General features: G+C 34.4%; 1 protein-coding gene across 9 annotated transcripts in view; it reads left to right on the top strand.

Moving 5' to 3' along the window:
• Positions 1-21,881, top strand: part of LOC128218016 (serine/threonine-protein kinase WNK1-like) — a 70,308-nt gene that overhangs the window by 9,671 nt on the left and 38,756 nt on the right. For all 9 annotated transcript variants that reach the window (XM_052925516.1, XM_052925514.1, XM_052925517.1 and 6 more), the window contains 3 exons: positions 15,531-15,751; positions 17,686-17,843; positions 21,378-21,466. In XM_052925516.1, coding sequence (XP_052781476.1) covers positions 15,531-15,751; positions 17,686-17,843; positions 21,378-21,466 — 468 coding nt within the window. The remainder of the gene's footprint in view (positions 1-15,530; positions 15,752-17,685; positions 17,844-21,377; positions 21,467-21,881) is intronic.

The raw sequence follows: 21,881 nt of genomic DNA, 5'->3' as shown, positions 1-21,881 counted from the left end.
TGCCTGTATTAACATTCATTAGAGCAATGTTCCATGTTTTTACATTGATCGCTACATTTGCTATGAAACATCTGTTATATTACCTACCACACGACTGAGTCATGGCAAATATTCTACCTTTTTTTCTTGGTGGAAGGCCTGTCTGGTCAAACAAATTATTCGTTTACACTTATCATTCCTAAAAACTTTAAAAAAAAATCCTACCACCAAGAAAAAAAAACCCTGATTTAATTTTATTTTGTTTTCATTGCTTTTTTGAGGAGCATTGACCTCGTAAAATAAATTTAGGAAATGCCACAATGAGGTGCCATTCATGAATATGTTGATATTATGTTGAAAGGTTTGAAAACAAGTTGAACATGGATTGCCCAAACAATGTTATTTTTCCCCTATCAAAGGGTCCCCAATGCTATTTTTCCCCTATCAAAGGGTCCCCAATGCTATTTTTCCCCTATCGAAGGGTCCCCGATGCTATTTTACCCCTATCAAAGGGTCCCCAATGCTATTTTTCCCCTATCAAAGGGTCCCCAATGCTATTTTTCCCCTATCAAAGGGTCCCCAATGCTATTTTTCCCCTATCGAAGGGTCCTCGATGCTATTTTCCCAGGATCAGTTGGTCCCGCCACCATTCCTTTTAAAACACTGTCATGAAAAGCTGTAATTTATTGTCAATGCTTTCCATGAATCATATATACACAGTAAAGGTTCATGTAAATTAATGCTAAGACTGTATCAATAAATTGTCTTCCTAAATGATGGCATTTCTGTCATTTGAATAAGGAAATTGTTTTCTGCACATTTTCTGGAGTTCTTGAATCTGAAAACCCATTACCATGCAAGGCTTCTTGACAAAATGCTTTTCTGTAAAAAAATAATTCCACAACTTTGCATTGATTGCGTAATGGGGTCTGTTTTCTTTGGGAGCTTTCAAAGGTTTGAAGGAGGGATTGATTACAAATCATTTGGTTATAGTGAGCTTAAATTGTATTATAAATTAAATTATGCCAAAAACTTGAAGAAAGTAATATGTCCTTGATAGTTTTCATACCTTATAAATTATGAGATGTAAAATGCAAGACGATTGGCTAGATATTAAAAGATATTGGGCTTTAATATGTTGACTTAAAATTACACGCTAGTCTAAGTATTAAAGTTGTTTCTTGTCTTATTCTGGGTTTATGAAGAAAGTACTCCAAAAAGTATGAATTATAATTTTCTGTGTTGCGTATCTAAAAGCTACTCAGTACTGTCTGGAATGACAATTGGCGCAGAAAATTGCAGTTGATTGCGTGGTGATAGTGCACTTATTATTTTATAGTTATAAATGTGCAATATAGCTATGACGATGATAAGTGTAATTTGGCAGTAAAAGGTTCTCCCGGCACATTTTTTGTATGGAATTTCTTTTCACCGTATGGAATGTCTTTGCACCGTATGGAGGTGCAAAAATGATGGCATGGTGCATACTGCATTCTTTTGCTGCATATATTGGCATGGAATTGCTACAAGTGCATATTTCTTATGTTGCACTCTCGTCTGATGTCTGGTGTTGCTCGCAGCTAGACGAGACTGTTAAATTGTCAATATTGATCATTGATGCTGTATTTCTTGTCTAAGCTCATGCCAGGCGTTGGACACAAGTGTATTCACAGCTCACACTTAGCTTCTTTGCTTCTGCACCAGACAAAAAATTACGTATGAAGAATGGTTCCTTAGAAGTTCATAGAAAAATAATAACTCGTTAATACCAATTGCATATGTTTGTTTTCGCCACTTAAAACAAGTGATCGGCTATTGAGTTTTCTTTGATTAATTATTAATTATCAAATCATTCTTGTTATGATCCCATTAAAACAAGTGAGCTTCTTAAAAGTCTATGAAACAAAATGAATGTTGAAATTCTTTATGCATATTCCTTTGCAAGAACACAAAATGATATTAATGGTATGTTTTGTTGGCATACCATTAGTTATGTTTTGTTTAGATCTGAGGAAAAAATGTTGCTTATATTATGCTCTTGGCATTTGTATTATTAGTTTACATAAATCATACAGCGACCCTTTGTGATGTATTGCGATTGATTGCTTGCAAAGTATGAACATTTTCGTAGCGTTGCTGGTTTTGTTTTTGGCGCGTAGGAATTTCAAAAAAAATAGGTCGAGGTATTTTTACACTGGATCGTCACCACTTGTAGTGGTTTTGGTGTCAGTGGCAACATGCATAAACTTTATTGTAAGGCTTTTATTTTTTAAAGACCTGATTTTTATTCCGAGATATATACATAATTTTTTTTTATGAAACTTGGAACACATGTTCACAATGATAAAATATGTACCATTAATATCAAAACCCATCTGTTAAGCTTAAGTATTTGCTGATTCTATTATGACCCTACATTTATTGAGAAAAAAAAGAGGTGCTTTAATAACCACGGGTGGATTTCTTGTTTTTGATTCGAAATGAAAAAGCAGGTTTTAAATATTTGTTGTAGATTTCTTTTTATCATCAATAGGTAAATATAAATGTTAGAGGGTGCATATTATCTGTTGATTGATAAATGATTCATTTGATTGATTTTCACACATGGTTGGAAAACATTCCATTAGACTGATGGAGTTGTACTTACGTGATGAGTGTCAGAGACAATCCTTCAAGGTTGGATGTAGATAGGTACATTTAATGGCCAAATGATTTCTGTATCACAAGCATCATCTATGGCCTGTCAATAGATTTCACTTCACTGAAGGTTGTTCATTGGTTAATGGTTCTGTTTCTCACTTTATGGATTGTGGGTTTGAATCTAAATATATGTAACCATTTTTATTTCTGGTGGCCTGATAGACTTCAGGTGTTAGAATAAAACTTATTGTCTGTAGGTTTTGAGGCATTGAATGATCATGACTTTAACCTTTTTACCCTGGTAGCCAATGGGGCTACATAATTTGAGATTTCTGTAGCCCAATCAAGACTTCTGTAGCCCCACAAAAACATTTGACAAAACTATGAGTACTTTTTATGATTTTAGACAATGAATAATATAAAAACTGTACAGAATCTTATTGTATTTATCCTAAATAATTTTTTCTTAGTGCTGGTAATTTTTTGCGTCGCCTCAGGCAACGGGGCTACCATTAATTTCACACACTGCTTTGACTCCGCCCAAATACAAAGTAAATTCTTAATCAAGTGCAACATCTATATCATGTCAATAGACTTCACACTTTCAAGAATGTCAACCACCAACATCAGCTATTGAGCATTCTTTTAGGTATCAACATGGATTAACTTACTAAGGCCCAAAAAAAAAAATACCTGTGTTTCCGGTGACCCGACCGACCCTATTTTTTCCTCGCCGACCCTAATCTTTTTTTAGACATAAAAGTAAAAAAAAAAAAAAATTATATCGTAATTATGCCCCCCTTCGAAGAAGAGGGGTATATTGCTTTGCACAGGCATGTTGGTATGTCGGTCGGTCGGTCCGTCCGTCGGTAGACCAAAGCTTGTCCGAGTGATAACTCAACAATTCCTGGACGTATGGTCATCAAACTTCACATGAAGGTTGGGCCTGACCAGCAGATGACCCCTATTGATTTTGGGGGTCATCGGGTCAAAGGTCAAGGTCACAGTGACCTTTAATGGTAAAATAATTTTAAAGCTTGTCCGAGTGATAACTCAACAATGCCTGCACCCATGGCCCTCAAACTTGACATGGAGTATGGGCCTGACCAGTAGATGACCCCTATTGTTTTTGGGGGTCATCTGGCCAAAGGTCAAGGTCACAGTGACCTTGAATGGTAAAAGGTTGTCCGAGTGATAATGTGACAATGCCTGCACCCATGGCCCTCAAACTTGACTTGGAGGTTGGGCCTGACCAGTAGCTGACCCCTATTGTTTTTTGGGCTCAATGGGTCAAAGGTCAAGGTCACAGTGACCTTGAATGGTAAAAGGTTGTTCGAGTGATAACTCAACAATGCCTGCACCCATGGCCCTCAAACTTGACTTGGAGAATTGGCCTGACCAGGAGATGACCCCTATGGTTTTGGGGGGTCATCTGGCCAAAGGTCAAGGTCACAGTGACCTGGAATGGTAAAAGGTTATCTGAGTGATAACTTGACAATGGCTGCACCCATGGCCCTCAAACTTGATTTGTAGGTTGAGCCTGGCCAGAAGATTGTCCCTATTAATTTTAGGGGTCATTGGGCCAAAGGTCAAGGTCACAGTGACCTTGAATGATAAAAGGTTGTCCAAGTGATAACTCAACAATGCCTGCACCCATGGCCCTCAAACTTGACATGGAGGTTGGGCCTGACCAGTAGATGACCCCTATTGATTTTAGGGGTCAAAGGTCAAAGTCACAGTGACCTTGAAAGCAAACTCGACAATTCTTGGACCTATGGTCATCAAACTTGACATGAAGGTTGGGCCTGCCAAGTAGATGACCCCTATCGACTTTGGGGGTCATCAGGCCAAGGTCAATGTCACAGTAACCTTTAACGCAAAAAAGTTAACAAATCTTCCCTCACTGATATCTCAACAATGCCTGAACCTATGATCATTAAACTTGACATGGATGTTAAGCCTGACCAGTAGATCACCCTTATTGATTTTAGGATTGATAGAGCCAAAGGTCAAGGTCACAGTGATCTTGAATGGTAAAAGGTTGTCTGAGTGATAACTCAACAATGCCTGAACCCATGGCCTTCAAACTTGACTTGGAGTTGCATCTGACTTGTAGATGACCCCTTATGATTTAAGGGGTCATTGGGTCAAAGGTCAAGGTCACAGTGACCTTGAACGAAAAAAACTAGTCTTGTGATAACTTGACAATGCCTGCACCCATGGCCCTCAAACTTGACATTTAGGTTTCTGGTGACCAGCTGATGACTCTGGATTTTGAGTTCATAGAGTCAAAGGTCATGACGGTCATAACACACTTTATCCTCACACTTTAATGGTCATAATCTTAAAACAGCAACAAATCAGCTCTCATTTCGGTCCATGCATATTTCATTCAATTGTCCATATAATCCTGACAACATGGCGCTCAGGGGGGGCATAATGTTTGACAAACATCTCTTGTTTTTTTTTTTAAATATATCGTCATTATTTTCATTCTTTGTCTTTCTATGTACCTGGAGAATAAACTTTAATTCCTTATTATGTATTACCGAGATGCTATGTCAACAGGAATACAAAATGGCGGAGGGCGGCGAACCCTGTCTGATATCTTCAAATTGGCAAACGCATGTTTACGGTCCAAACACGTGGTTTATCACAAGAGACATATTTGGCAGTCTTTAAAATGAAAATATTTAGGATTATAGCTCGCGGTGTTATTTATTCATGTCCAAAATAAAACTCTTTTTTTACGATTAGGCATTGCGTATATCATGCAGGCTTCTTAAGATTAAGCTTTGCTCCATCTAATGCAGGCTACTTGCCAGGTTCCAATACACATTTCACTAATCGTTACATTAATTTATCCGCAATTATCAATGGTTATTTATTTCGCCTTATTAAAAATAAGTCATATCAACTGAAATCCAATTAAAAACCTTCGAAAGTTAACGACACGTTCGTTCGAATGTGTCGGCTGCAGATCAAACGGTACTATTTGTGACGTCAGTGCACGAGCGGTGATAATATCAAAGGCGCGTGGCTAAGGTTTGTATTTAATTCGGTCAGTCGGATACCGTACAATCCCATTTGATTGCCAAGATTTCGCCTAGGCTGGTAAGAAAATACCATACGATCGAAAAAATAATAATCAATAATCGTCGTCTGGGAATCTTATAACAATGACCGAAATGTTTGAATTCACTATAAATATGAATGAACTTTGATTGTACGAAAATAAGATCAGTAAAATAAATCCATATCCGCGTTTACTTGTTCTATTTTTAACCTACCTCCACTTGAAGGCCTAGTTTAAGGAGCTCACAGTTGACAAGAAAATCGGCGATTTTCTTCTTGCAAATTAACAAATTAGTTGATAATTGACTGTTTGGGTAGAATTAACATTATCACAGATCTGTAGAAATTGAAGTGCTGGATTTGTTTTCTAAAAACCGATCGGGACTTATAAACGAGTATTGTATACAAAAAACACCAGATTTCATGGGCAAAAATGGCGGGAAAATACGGTAGTTGAAGGTGTTTTTCTGTGACTTCTGTAAATTATGAAATGCTTAGATATAACATAATTGTTATGATTCAACAGAAAATTGCATGATATGGAAACTGTAAAAAAAAAAAAAAAAAATCCCGACCGACCAACCCTATTTTTTTTCGCCATGTCACCGGAAACACAGGTATTTTTTTTTTGGCCTAAAAGGCAGGCTCATGAACAGGCAAGGGACCCATACAGAAAAAAGTTTGCATTGGTTTCACATCGACCAGCCAATTAGAGCATCTATAGAATTAACTGTAAATTTACTGTTCGAAATCACTTCAGAAGTAGTACAAATGGACTTTCTCTTTCGTTGCAACAAGGCATTATGATCAAGCCTTTATGGACTGCTTGACGATCTGACACTTTGCTAATTTTATTTGCAAAGGGAAGTGTTATGAAATCAAACAGACTTTTGATTATGTCATCTCATACAATAGTGCGCTCTCCATTATTGATATAGAATAAAATGAAATTGAACACCGACACCCAAAATTGTGTATTTGATTACAGGCAGTGATTCATTTCAATTCAACTGGAGTGCATCCTTCAAGACACAATATTTTTCATATTACCATGGGGGCCTGAGCAATGTTAGTGTCCCAGGCATAGCTTTTTGCACATATTAGGCGACTATAAATAAATTGCTAGATTTTCATCCCCGCCCACCCCCTCTTTTTTGCCACCCCTTAAATCTTTTTGTCTCAAATAAAAATGTTGAACTGGACTCTGTATTTGCATATCGGTCTGGTACTGTCTGGGAAACGGTTTATTCATACCAGCCGGTGTCTATGTATCCATTTCCGTGGACTAGTGGTTAAGGCATCCACCTATGGAATGTGAGGTCATGGGTTTGATCCCTGGCCGCGTCATACCGATAAACGTTAAAAGTTGTTTTGAGAAGCTGCCTTGTCTGGCGCTCAGCATTTAAAGGGTGGTGCTTGGAAAAGTGGTGTACTCAGCACTGGTTTAAATCAGGAAAGTTGTACCCCGTGTATCAGTGCTTTACACTCTCTTCAAAAAAGAGCTAGAGTATTGCACCTGGACTTCCTTGTATCCCACCACTGTCTAGTCCGGGTGCTGTCCCTTCAACAAAAACAAAGGACCCAGTTGGAAATAAGTGCTTGCACTTTCACAGGTTATCCTTGACCGCAAAGTTTAAAAATAAAGAAGAAATGTAAACATTCACCTGCAAAAAAAAGAATTGTAACGATCATGTTCATAGTTAGTCTAGAAACACATGCATATGGTCCATAATGCAACAAACTGTCATAAAATAAAAATGTCACAGAATAAACTGAAAGAAAATAGTGGTTTGTGGTCGATAAGCATTAAATATAAGTGTCAATTAATGCTTGACATACGATTATGCACGTAGTTAATTTTAATTGATGCATTTGTGGTTTTTCCAGGCTTTAAGAGATGTTACAAGTTTGGTCGTGGACTTTTAAACAGTTTGAATAAATAACTTTAACCTGCACTTTACCTTTATGATAATGAGACTTTCGTTAACGCAAGTTCGCAATTTGGATTACTCATCCCACTTTCTATAAATTTTACAAATAGTTAATAGTTCACTTTAAAGCAATTTCATTATTTCGGACAAGGGCATTATTTACCAAATACTTGTCTGTCCTACTTTGTGAGATTCGGCCTTTACAATGGTAATTGTACTGATTTTGGCAGTCTGACAAATTTAGTGGGGTCTGTTTTGGTATTTCAATCAAAACTAGCAGATATGAATGAACTTAAGACGTTTGTAAAAAAGTACCTATAGTGAGGGTGTGCTTTTTGAACAAATGTGGTTTTGCTTGATATTATTATATTCACTCCTTAAAATCTTGGTTACAAATGTCTTATGAAATAATGATTTAAATGTTAAAACGATGTACTGAAATGATCTTTTAAAAATTGGTTTATAGATCATGGTTTTAGATGATCTCGATTGTAATGAAGCATCATTAGATTGTTGGGTTTGCCAAGCATGGAATGAATGGTTGGGATTGAAAGTCAGTCCAAAATCATAATCGATCATCGGAAATAATTGGACAAGCCAGTAAGACCGATGATTGATTCATTTTTGTAATCAAAATGCATAAAATAAAACCTGAAAGTAGATGGTATTGATTTTCAATTAATTTCAAACTGCATTAAAATGTACTTAAATGAAAAAAAAAACCCACAATGTCTAACATTATTTTAGATTTATCTTAAAATAACCAGTGATTAAATAATGTGTTAGGTAGAAACGAGATAAAAGACAATTGATTCATTTTAAAACTAATGTTGCACTCTATGTTTCTATCTTTAGAGAATGCTTTTGTACACAGCCAAATGGAGATAATTGATTGTGAGATTATGTAATTGATTATTTCTGACTGTGGTTGTAAAACGATTGATTTTCAACAATACTTATGCAATCTGATTCATTATTTTATCTCTACTGAATGGTTGGGCAAAAAAATCATAAATTATTATGCCCATATAGACTGAGCTTAAAGATGCTTGTCAAATAAGGAAAATGAATAATCTGGTTTTTCAACTTTTTTACTTCCTTAGTGCAAGAACATTTTCTTACACCCAACAAATGCATGGGCGTAATATTATGATTTTGCAAAATATAACAAAGAGTTATGCAACATAATAAGCTTTGGGCTTTACCTTGAAAAAAGAATAACATTGATTGTGAATTACGTCTGTGCAAGTGACGTAGGAGTGTTTATAATCATGTCAATGGGATGAGAAAAATATGTCTTGTAATTACAAAGCTGTAAAGTCGAGATAACCTGGAATTAATAACAATACAATATATTCAGCTAAGAAATGTTTTTGGCAAAATGTAGTAGCATTTATTGCAGGAATTATAATGCACTCAAGTGATGTTGCCCTTTAAAAATATGGTACTAGGCCAGAAAAAAACTTACTATCGATTTTCATCCCCCACCTATCCTTATCGGAAAGTTAATAAGGGTTTTTAATTGTCAAAAAGTCGTCCCCTGCTAAAGAATGGTCTAAAGTTAGTAAACAAAGCCACAGCAGACTGAAGGCCAATGCTTGTCTTGTGATGTTTTTTTAGTCAAACAAGGGGCATTAATCAATAAAGCCAGAGTTATGGTCCTTTTAATCTAAACATCTGTGTATTGTCTCTTGCAACATAATAGTGTACCAAGTTATCACCAATAAAGTATTTGTGTTCAGTGGGTTGCCTATATTGTATGAACAGTATTCAAACACTATTTGATATATTAATTTTTCTGATGAAAAATGTTCTGTTTTTGGTTGTAATTTAAATATGGCACATAATTTTGTCTTGTGTAGTTTTGCATTCACATTTTTAAGGACACATTTTAAATCAAGAAACAATTTGCTTTTTTCTGACATATTTCGCATACACTGGGAACATTGTGCCGATGACTTTGTCTACAGTGATGAAAAGGCTTCTGATTTTTTACTAAAAACAGACAGAGCTGAAAAACGATTTTTGTCTGGCCTAATGCAGTCGCAATAAACCAAGTTTTGTGTAAGTACCATCTAAGTGGGAGAGTGAATTAAGTAGGAACGGGAACAGTCTCATTAATTTTGCACGCACTGCGACAATGATGGAGATGATGATGTCAACAATGATGCAAGGCCCACGCTACTACTCATTTTTTTCATAAAAAAATCAGAGCTAATAAATGATTTTTGTCTGGCCTTGTACACTTAACCAAGTATTGTAAGTACCATCAAGTGGCAGAGTGACTGCAGCAGGAACAGGAACAGTCACATTAACCCAGTTTTACCATGTGCTGGAATGTATAATGACTTTTATCACCACTGGTTTATTTAAACACTCATAATTGTCCCAATTAATAAACAAACCTGCCCTTGATTCTGTTTCCAGCAGTCTGGAACACTAGTGCTCCATACAGAGAGAGAGTAGTTGTTGCATAGCAGGGCCAGTATTTATAAAACATCTTAATCATTTCTTAACTTAAGTTGATTTCTTAAAATGAACATTTTCAATTTAAAAGAAAAAAATAAATGTATGTATATTTAATAACTTCATAAAATAAAGTGTTTCTTAAATAATTAAGTTATTGTATTAAATGACAAGTGAAATACTTAACTATAAAGACAATAACTTAAAATGTTTTATGAATACTGGCATGGAAACTATACGCGTTTGTCTTCTACCCAAGTGGTTAGAGCACCATCATACAAGCACCATCATACACTGGAAATGATGAAACAGATTTTGTATGCAGGAATTCATTTCAATGTATTCCTGTTTATTATGTCCAACATTTCCTGGTGGGTAAATTTTCTCAGGGGTCAAATATACCCACAACAGCCATTTGTTTGTGTTGGAAAAATATTTTAGGTAGAATGGGTAGATCACGTCATATAAACGTGATATGAATGTGAAAATACCAACAGCAATTCCTTTGCCGTTTGTAAATGCTGAAATAATTCAGTGTCATCATAATGCATCAATTGTATTCATAGTAGGATATGAGTGTTGCTATGAATTAGGTGCAAAGATAATAATTGGGTGCTTTTTACGTGGAGCTTATAAGCTAGATCCAGTCAAAACCGGCATTGAATATAAACGTGTAAATAAACAAGATTATTGCGACATTCATTAGACATGTAATATGCGAGAAAAAAAAAGTTGGCAAAAACATTCAGTAGTCTATAATATGGGACTATTTTTGTCTTTCTACATGTAGTGATTATCTAAAGCCTACAACTAATATTTAGATTTAGATTAAGAACCTCAAAATTGATATAAATGATATAAATTTCAGTTTTTAGCTTTCTTAATCAAAATATATTTATTTAATGCTTAAATGCATGTAAAGTTAATTTAGGGTTATACAATTAATGTTCATTTTATTTTTTTTGCATTAAATTTAATGGCAGCCTTTATACCTCTTTATAATGTAGGAAACATATTTTTTATGTATGTTTCTTTATTATCAGATCATTAAATGCAGCATAAATTTTGTATTTACTTAATTGCCAAAGAAACTAGTTATCATGATTCAGTTCTTTATTGTTACCCTGGTGATTAATGAACAAAAAATGCCAAACGATCTTAGGGCAGATATTACTAAAACATTTTAAAGAAATTACAAATGACATCATTGCGTGACTTTAAAACATTTTATTTTCAAAAAGAAAGAATTAGACAAGACAAGAAGGTATTAAGCTTATAATCACAGAAGGGTTTTTGTCAGAAAAAAGGTTTTGTATGCAAGTATGTAATTCTATGTTGCAAGAGAATAACTGGTTCAACTGATGGCCTGAAGCGATATTATATTTAGTTTCTTAGTGTACACCTTGTTATCCTCAGATGAACTTTTGCCTCAGAAAGAAAATTGTTTCCTTTCTAATGATATTGATTCATATTGACACCAGTAGGAAAAAAAAGTATGGATGTGGATGGACAGAAATCATCCATGCTTCAAATTGTTCATCTATAATGATAAATTTATCGATGGTTAGATATTGGAAAAAGTTTAAACAGAAAAAATGAAATCAAAGAAAAGTTGACTCCACCCTATCCTGTTCCCTCGCTGGGCTGGGCAGTTGGTCAGTACATTAGGCATCCTCTTTTAAGGGTTCACATGGAGGGGGGTTGGAGAGGAGTTAGAGTGCTACAAAGGTTAGATATTGTTGTGGGCTTGGGTTGAAGTTGGTTATGAGGGATATCTGCATATATATGGTAAGCTTGAGCTGGGGTGGGTCATATTTTGAATAGATATCAAGACCATTTGGAAGGGGTATGTCAGTTCAGTATTGGACAATTTCATAAAGGGTATGGGGCATATTTGTGAGGGGTATGCGACACATTTGGTAAGGAAATGGAGCATTTTGAACGTGTATAGGGCACATTGAGAAGGGTATGTATGACTTGATTGGTGTATGGGGCACATTCTGAAGTTGTATGGGATAATATATTTGAAGGGGGTATGTGGCTCATTTGAAAGGGGAATGGCGGCATACTCTGAAGGGGTGTATATCACAGTTTGATGGTGTAATGGGGCACACTCAGAAGGGTAATGTGCACATGGCGAGTGTTTCTGAGGCATATTTAGAAGGGTTTGTAACACATTTTTAGGTGGTATCACAGGGGGACCATTCCCAATAAATGGTGATACGTAATGTTTGCCATGGCTTGTCAATTGCAAGATGTCAAGAACGATATATATCTGATGGAGATTATTGCTGAGTTGATGAAAGTGAAGTGGAGTGAAAGTCATTAGGCTTTGGCCTGAAGCCTGAATCATTTGATTAAAACCACAAAGAGTTCACTGTATATTGGAATGAACTACGAGTTCAGCCATTACTGTTGGACAAAACGGGAGTGTTCACTGTATACTGGAATCCAGCCACTATTGTTGGCAGTTTAACCTAGACAAACTCTACCCTGCCGGATAAAAGTTCATGAGACTAATAAATCACCAATGTTCTTATCTGATATTTATGGGAATGAAAGGGTTAAAAGTTGTTATTTTCCCCAAGCATTGAATGAAACCTGATATAAACAATTGTTGTAACAATGATCAATCTGTATAAAAATGTGTATGATTCTACTTATAATTAGAAATACAGTTATTGCATTACAACATTGGTTAAATAGTTTTAATATTTATTTCATGGGACAGCCTAAGGGACTACAAATATTTTACAACCATGGGTCCTGGGACAGTTTTCTGCTTGAGTGCAGCCTAGGGACTCAACTATTTTACAACCATGGGTCCTGGGACAGTTTTCTGCTTGAGTGCAGCCTAGGGACTCAAATATTTTACAACCACTGCATGGTTCTGGGACAGTTCTCTGCTGTAGTGCAGCCTAGGGACTCAAAATTTTACAACCATGGGTCCTGCCTAGCTATTTTCAATATAAGTCTTATCCTTAAACATGCCTCAGTGATTCCATTCAATTGATTGGTCAATAATAGTACAGCCCAATAAAAACACTCTGATTCTACTTTTAAATTTGAGTTATATCTAAGTTGGTTATTGAAAACTGGTCCCTGAGCTTAAAGAGTCCCTAGCAGAGCTTTGTATGGAGAACAATGCATCCAGCTCAGGTTTATAACGTGTTAAAGGGACTAGTTCATGGTTTGTAAAATGCAATTTTTATGGAAAAAAATAATTGTATTGCAATATAAAGTGTGGCAAATCATTAGGAGTGTTAAAAGATAGTGACTGCTGGAACCCTTCAACAAATGTTAATATTTGCTCAAATTTCGTCTTTAGAGATCACGTGCAGCAAAATGACTCACTGACTATAAAAGTTTTTGCACATAAAAGGATTACATTCAAATTTATATTCTCATTGCAACATTTGAACAGAATCTAGGTTTAACATCAGAATATTGTCACATAAATGACAATTACAGTTTATTTATTCCATGATAATTGATTTTTGTTCACTTTTTGGAACCTTCTCAATAATGTGAGCATTTTGGTAAGGCAAAAAAAAAAATGTATGTTTTGGGTAACCTTCCCAAAATTTCTAGGTAGGGTAGGTAGGGATTTTTTTTTAATCTTTTATTATTTTTTTTTCAAAATCTGTCATAAGTTCAGAGTGTTTTCTTGCACATGGCAGTCTTTCCTACATTACTGTCATATCCTGACTTTATTTTATCATATAAACAATAATTCTGATTAAAATCTGCATTTATCCGCCCTTCGTAACTCTCTATTCGCTAACAAATATTTTTTTTGCTCTGAAACGGAAAAAAATAGTTAGGGTCGGCGCATTTTTATAGGTAGGGTCGGGTTACCCGAAACAGACATATTTTTTTTTTAGGCCTAAGCAAGATTTATTTCTAGGAATTTGCCAATATTTGACATTGGTATTTTCTTAGAAAACTGAGACAAATTTCTGATATAAGAAATAGTAATGGGCGTTATAAGGTCTCTTGTTAACTGCCAGATATTGTCATGTAGTGGAGAGGCAACAAGTACAACATTTGATGTCCTGATGTCTTTTTTCATAAGGGTTGTCTTTGTCGTTGGGGTTTACATTTCTATGGAGATGTAGTTTTGTAACTATGGAGATGAAGTTTTGTAATTATTTGACATGGATGGTGTCTAGTCTAGATTAAAAGAAAGGTTGCTAAATACTTCTTGATTGGGTATGTGTACTTGTGGACTACTTTTTGTACCATATGTCATCGAGGTTCCATGTACACATACAAGGAAAGCTATTAATGCAAGTATCAGCGAGCCTACATGTACACATTTAAATAGTAATTCGAAATTTCCGCAAACAAGTTTTAAAGTCAACTTTAACTTTTACACATAAAGCTACGCGTACAAGAACACATACAAGTCGTGTCTCACAATTTCTTATACATCACCTTTATGCAAGGACCTAATATATCTGCTTCCTTTACTATTGATATATAGAGTTATTGAGCTCTTGCACTAGGGTGATGAAATTTAGCTTGATTGGTCACACATCTATTTTCATGATCTATAGATTTTCAGGGAGAAACTAAGTTTCTGATTTACACATGCAATGAATCTCGGGCTTTGACTTGGGTGCCACAATTTGTTCTCTGTATATCTTGATCTCCCATCCTATAATTGGATTAGGAACATTTGTATGTTATTTGATTACTATCAGTTCATTACTGAAATGTAAAAGGTAATGCCCTTTAAATGTACGGCAGTCATCAAAATTAGATTTTTGGATGAACAAGCCTGAATTCTTATACTATTGCTTGGCATCAATTTTTTTAACAAGCCCTGCTATATAAAATTCAGAATTTGAGCAAGCCCGGAAGACATTTTACCAGTGCAGGGCTTGCGGGCTTGTGCTAATTTCGACCACTGGTACGGCTTTTATTAACAGCTCTCGATTTTAAAATCTGTAATTTGTTAGATTCTAGAGCTTATATTGAGTTCTCTCCATAATGTTAAATTCGGATGCTAAGTTACCCTATGATATTTCGATATCTTTTGAAATGGTATAGCTTGCTAATTACTGATTTGTTATTTAAAAAACCAAAGCCATTACAAGATGCGTATTTGTAATGGTCGTATATCTGAAAACCATGTTGTTGTTATTATTGAGTTGATAAAGGTCTGCTCGTGCCTTATAATGGCCACATTATGGCTTGATCCCGTCACATCCCAATGCGATTTAAACAGATTTTGAAGCCATAGGGGGATTTAACACCCATTGGTTGATTGGATATTGCGAAAGAAGTAATTTTGTACCCATAATGCTGAGAGTTCTGCCAAGAATGACACCTAGAAAGGTCCCACAACTCTGTTCATTGTATATGGTTTCAATTCTTTAGTCTTGACTTGTTGTAATTTCAAACCATATTGTATTATGTGATTGTCTTTTTCAGGTACATCAAGCGGTTCAAGAAGATCAACATGAAGGTGCTGAAGAACTGGTGTCGTCAGATCTTGAAGGGTCTCCAGTATTTGCACACGCGGACACCCCCTGTAATCCATCGCGATCTCAAGTGTGATAACATCTTTATCACTGGAACTACGGGCTCAGTAAAGATTGGTGACCTGGGGCTGGCTACGCTGAAGAACAAATCGTTTGCGAAAAGCGTTATCGGTAAGACATTACTTTTTTTATGAAGGGTCGGAAATATATTGTGGACGTATTTGTTTATGATTTAATCATAGCGTGTATAGCGTTTGAAGCAAATGCATGGACTTTGGGTTTAATAAATAAAAACATACAGTCTCTGCATTTGTCTTTGAGTGCATTTTGAATATATTTGATAAACGATTTGTTTCCCCAACGTAGCAGGTTTAGGGTTAGAGTAGTGACACTCGTCACAGGTGAACATGATCGTCGCCTGATGTTATAAGTTTTTTAAGGTAATACTGAAACCGGAAAGGTAAGTCGTGGTAAAAAATAAATACTGGAAAATCGAGTTTTTTCGAAAATTGTTATTTTGTATTACTCTCATTTTACAAATTGTTTCTGTTAATATTGGTTGTCATTGAATGTCATAAAATTGTAATAAGCGTTTTTGTGTTTATCTGAATTACATGTTCGTTTTAAAGAATTCATTGTTTTTATGCATAAATTGATAGTTGCAATTAACCTATTTTTTGTATTTTGTCATGTTTATGATTGTAATTGTTGAGAATGACTGTCCTTGGAATTGACATGATTCTGAGATACCTTAAGTGGATTTTTTCTCATCAGTTTAACCAATGAAAAGATGTAAAACAGTGATTTGAATATTCATATCTGTTTAACCAATGAAATGATGTAAAACTGTTATTGGAATATTCATATCTGTTTTACCAATGAAAATATGTAAAACTGTGATGCAGCACTAAATATGCGTTGAGTAGTATTCTAACATATATAAGTCCTTATAACTGAAGGTAGACTTAAAATCGAATCTGAGTATCATGTCAGTTGCAAAACAAGATAGGTTTTGGGGCACATTAACTATATCACTTATTAGTGTATAAAATGTTTCCTATGGTGCCCTAAAAATTATGATATGTATTATATTGTGTATTATTCATGTATTATTGTGTAATCTTTGAAATCAATACATGTTTTCAGCTTTTATTATGTTGTTTAGAAAAACATACAGTGTGGTTTAATCTCGAAATGTTCGTACACACATTTAGGAATATTGTACTTGTTTGATAAATGCTTTTGTTGTAATAGTTAACCACATTATTTTCAGTCTGGGTAAGTGATTATTTCCTATTTCTACTTAATATTTAATCATATTAAGTATTTCCATAACAAAAACATCATTCATAAGAGTTAACATGGCACATGGTTTTTAAACCACAATTGAAAAGTAAAGCTGCCATAGACGTTATCTATAAAATTGCTGAAGAAAAAAGTAATGAAAAAGTATTGAACAATAGACAGAACATGGTCGCTTGGTGCAAATATAAACATTTAAATGAGCAAGTTGAATAAAATAAAGTAAGTAATGGTTAAAGGTTGTTAGCATGTATTCATTAATATAAATGGTTAAAGGCAACACAGTTGCATTAACATTCATTCTGGTAAATACATACTTATAACATTTAACTCATTTAGTGGTCAAGATTATATTTTGTTTACTGGCCCAGCCTCTGTTAAAATCTACCCATTCACCTGATTAAATTTATATAGGCTGACTGCTGGTTTACCAATGCAATGGTACGGCAAATCTAAAAAGTGCTGCCATCCAATTGAACAAAATATAATTTTGATCACTAATATATAGAAATTAGTTGGGACTTAACTTTCTTCAAAGTCATTAAATTGAATAATATAAATTTTAACTGTGAAAAGATGAATAACCTTATTCTAATTAATTTAAGCGATTATGGATTCAGCTAGAGGTTAGTTATCATTAATCATATAATGGTCATAATTATTAAATACCCACTGTATGTATTTCTAAACAACATATTTGTACGACTCGCAGAACTGTCTTACTTACCAGTTTCACGATTTTCTTCTTGCAGCGTGCGTGGAACGTCCTACAAAGACTCCCCAAGTCTTATTGTAAATTTAAGGTACACCAGAGTTTATGGCTCCGGAAATGTACGAAGAACATTATGACGAATCTGTCGACGTGTACGCATTTGGCATGTGTATGCTAGAAATGGCCACGTCGGAATACCCATACAAGGAGTGCACTAACGCCGCACAAATCTATAAAAAAGTGACAAGCGTAGGTTGATTTACATTTTTGGTATTTTGTTTTGTGTTTGTGGAATGCAAGTTGAAGAGCAGCGATTGACTTTCAAAAACTGATAGTTTAAATGTCAAGGGTGTAAATTTTGTTTACATGTGACATACTTTATTTTGGTCTTTTCCAGACTTGTTTGGTACTTTATAACTTAATGAGTATCTAAAGGCAATCTGACTTAAAAGTTTTCAATTTTTCGTATTCCATTAAGCCATTTTGCCTTTAAATTTCATGGTTGTAAATGAAACAAAATATTTAAGACCATTTTAATATTTTTATCTGGAAATGTATTTAATTATTGTCTTTACAGGACAGTGTTTTTCTATGAAATATATGAACTTTTAATGAAAATGTTGATGTTTTTGTACTATGTGAACTTTTCACTTTTATTTACTTCTATAAAGAATATAGGTTAAACAAACCAGTCAGGTTTTCACTTCTAAGAATAACAATAGAAACCAGTCATTTTTTTCAGTTCCAGTTCTTTTCAGTACGTTATGCAAACCAGTCAACTTTTCAGTTCTTTTAAGAATGATAATGCAAACCAGTCAATGTTTCAGTCCTTCTAAAGATGAAAATGCAATCAGCTTTTAAGTTCTTCTAAGAATAGCAATTCAAACCAGTCAACTTTTCAGTTCTTCTAAGAATAACAATTCGAACCAGTCAGCTTTTAATTTCTTCCAAGTATATTATGCAAACCAGTCAACTTTTCAGTTCTTCTAAGGATGATAATGCAACCCTGTCAACTTTTGAGTTTTTCTAAGAATAACAATGCAAACCAGTCAACTTTTCATTTCTTAGGATAATATTACAAACCAGTCAGCTTTAAATAAGTTCTAGTGATATGAAAAGAACAGTAAATGTGTTATTGTTGGCTCCAAAAAAGTTCTTAATAATTGGATCCGTATAGATAAATGGGTCTATTTAAATAAATGGATCCACATGTTGTCAATATTTTTAAATGCTGCTTCCTTTGTTATTTCTAAGGGCATTATAGGCATTATTGATGTAACAGAAGTTCTTAATTCATTTTTAATGATGTAGACTTTTGTAATAAAAAGCTATAAATGTATGTCCTCTCTCTGTCATTGTCTTTGAACGGACTCTGAATGGTCACATTTACGTCATTTGCATGGTGATTTTGTAGGTCACAGACTTAAATAAACTTTTCATGTAGTTATAAAACAATAGAATACAATTATATTACTTTTATCCAAATTTTATTTTACATTGCAATATGACATGCCTTAACCCTTTCCCTCATGTCAAATCAGCCATATTAGGCCTGCCACTGCATGGCTTATCAGTCCATTGATAACCAGTAGCCAATAGATAATAAGCCCTTATAAGTACCCCTACTGCATAGGAGGTTATTGGAGAATATTGAAAAATTGCCCCCTATGCATTTCTATCTTATTTTTCTAGTATTTCTTTTGGTTTAATCAATTATAGTTCAATATAAAGTTTGAAGGTAAATGAATTTCCAATCCAGTGGTATAATTTTTATTCTGTTGTCTAAATTATTTGGTTGAATATTTATAGAGAAACACAACTCCTGTGAAAAATTGAAGATGTTTCAATTGATTTCATATTATACTATATTTCCATTGACACCTATGCATAACAACTTAAATATTTTATAGTATTTCTTTTGATTAAAATAATGTTAGAAATTCAAATAATGAATATAGTATTTGTAGTGTATTAAATTTCGAATCTAGTGATCATAGTTTAATCTAAAAAGGTTTTGACAATAAACAAATATTCAAATCACAGAAATCATGCATTGTTAAAAAATAAACACAATTTAATTGAGCAAACTACAAATGTTATTTCAGATTCATTGTTCTCATAAATAAAATTTGCATGTCCCTTGTTTTGAAATGAATTGAATAAAATAATTGTAAATATCAAAATAAAAGGCTGGGTCTATTAATGGCAGTTTTAAAAACTTTGGGAACGTACTAGATATTGCCCTCAACAAGCCGAACAACTCGAATTTTTAATAGTCAGAATCGCTATTTAAATTAAATTTAATGATTCCGTAATAATATTATAATTAAAATCTGACAACACAAGGCAGTAAATCACGGTCCGAAATGCATGGATAATTACGACAACATTCTTGTGTATTTATCGAGATCGAGAGAACACGTTTTTAACAGCTGTCAAACTGGGTCATATCACATATAATTTTATTATTATCCGTGTATTCACAACAAAATACTAACTTTGATTAACAGACGTAAGGGGACATTTTTATTACTGGATTAACATTCCATTTTTGGAAACAGAAGTGACAAATGACATGTGTTTATTCAAGCCAGACTCTTGTTTACTACATCGTAAATCAGCCATTTTGACACATTTCTAAACCATGATAGGTGACGTCATTAGCGCGTGATCAATAGGATATATTTATATGATATTAATTATTGGTAGTTTTAAATAGCTAGTGACGTGTTTGGGGATTTTCCATTAAAAAAACGAGACAAGCACGCGTCAAGCATGCGCTGTGAACTTTTAAGGCGTGTTTGACCTCTGTCTCTTTTAGTCGCGATTTTCCGAAAATCTTGGAATAGTAACATCATCTTTTTTCATTATTTATATAATTATCGATGTTTATATTACACATAAATGCATTTGTTGCGAAAAAAATAAGCAACAGATATGTTAATAAATGACTGTAAATAAGCATGGCACATTTTGGAACAATCATGCGGGAATCAATAGAGGGACATTTTGGAACAATCATGCGGTAATTGATAAAGGTCAATTTGGAACAATCATGCGGAAATAGATAAAGGGGCAATTTGGCACAATCATGCGGGAAAGGGTTAAATTGCAAATAAGTAGACCAGATTGGTCTGGTGGTGTAGGTGTCTGCTTCTTATTGAAGAGGTCATCGATTTGAGCCATATGAGGGTCAGGATCTCTTGGCCCCTCAAAAATGACCTCAGTTCTGTTTTCTACTCAGGAGACTGGGGTTGACTTATTCATATCAGCATAATTATAGCTTTCTTTACAATCAAGTTATAAAACTTAATTGAAGGAAAATAGCAGTTTCATTCATCAAAGTCGAGATTTTCTTGAACAAGTCTGAATACTGTATGTGTATAATTTTATAATTGTAAGATATTCTGAAACAAGCCCAGGCTCATTACGGCTTGTGTGTGTTTTTCAATAACAGTTTAAAGTTTAAATCTCTCTCTAACCACTACAGTGAGTCGATCATGTTTTTCAAAGAATATGCCTGTCTTTTTCCCTATGCATTCTCAAGTCTTTTATTTTCTCTCTTCAGTGACTGATTAATGCTATTCTTTGTACTATAAATATTACCTCCCTATAGAAATAAGACTCTGCTGTAAAGATATCAAAGAGTACAAGCATTTTAAGACTCTTGTTAATCATTATTGACATGTAAGCTTCTTAATAAATAATAGCATAGCTGTTTTGTCCTTAATATTGATTTCATCATGGCAAGTGCATTATATCCTCATTTTACTTTTTTCACAGGGCGTTCTTCCAGAGGCCTTCGCCAAGGTGGAGAACCAAGACATAAAAGAGATAATCGAAGGCTGTATACGCAATAAAAAAGGCCAAAGGTATGAACTAGGACCAACGTTAACTGATGCTGTTGTATTCCTGGAATCGTTAGATATTAAACCATTCATTTCTTGTAACCATCCCATTATGGTGTGATAAAGAGCCATTACCGACAAGTTGTGACCAAAGTTGTGGTTAACTTGTTTCACAATCTTTTTTGCTGTAAATGTCCATGACCATTCAACTGAAAAAAAGATCTGTATCAATTAAGGTTAATGTAGAAATATGCATTTTCTGACTTGAAACATGTGTACCCTCTCCTCCCCTCCCCCAATGGTAGTGAAATTCTTAATTTGACGTAAACGGTCCGATGAATGTTACGGTACAGAGGTGATTTAATTAATAATAACATTATTTAGTCTAATACTTTCTATTCTTAATTAAAGGTTAACTTTCTGGTGGTATTATTCCTTT

The sequence above is a fragment of the Mya arenaria genome, chromosome 14 (genome assembly GCF_026914265.1).
Source record: "Mya arenaria isolate MELC-2E11 chromosome 14, ASM2691426v1".
Classification (NCBI taxonomy): domain Eukaryota; kingdom Metazoa; phylum Mollusca; class Bivalvia; order Myida; family Myidae; genus Mya; species Mya arenaria.
Note: the sequence above shows the minus strand (reverse complement) of the source record. Positions and strands in the feature narration are given on the sequence as shown.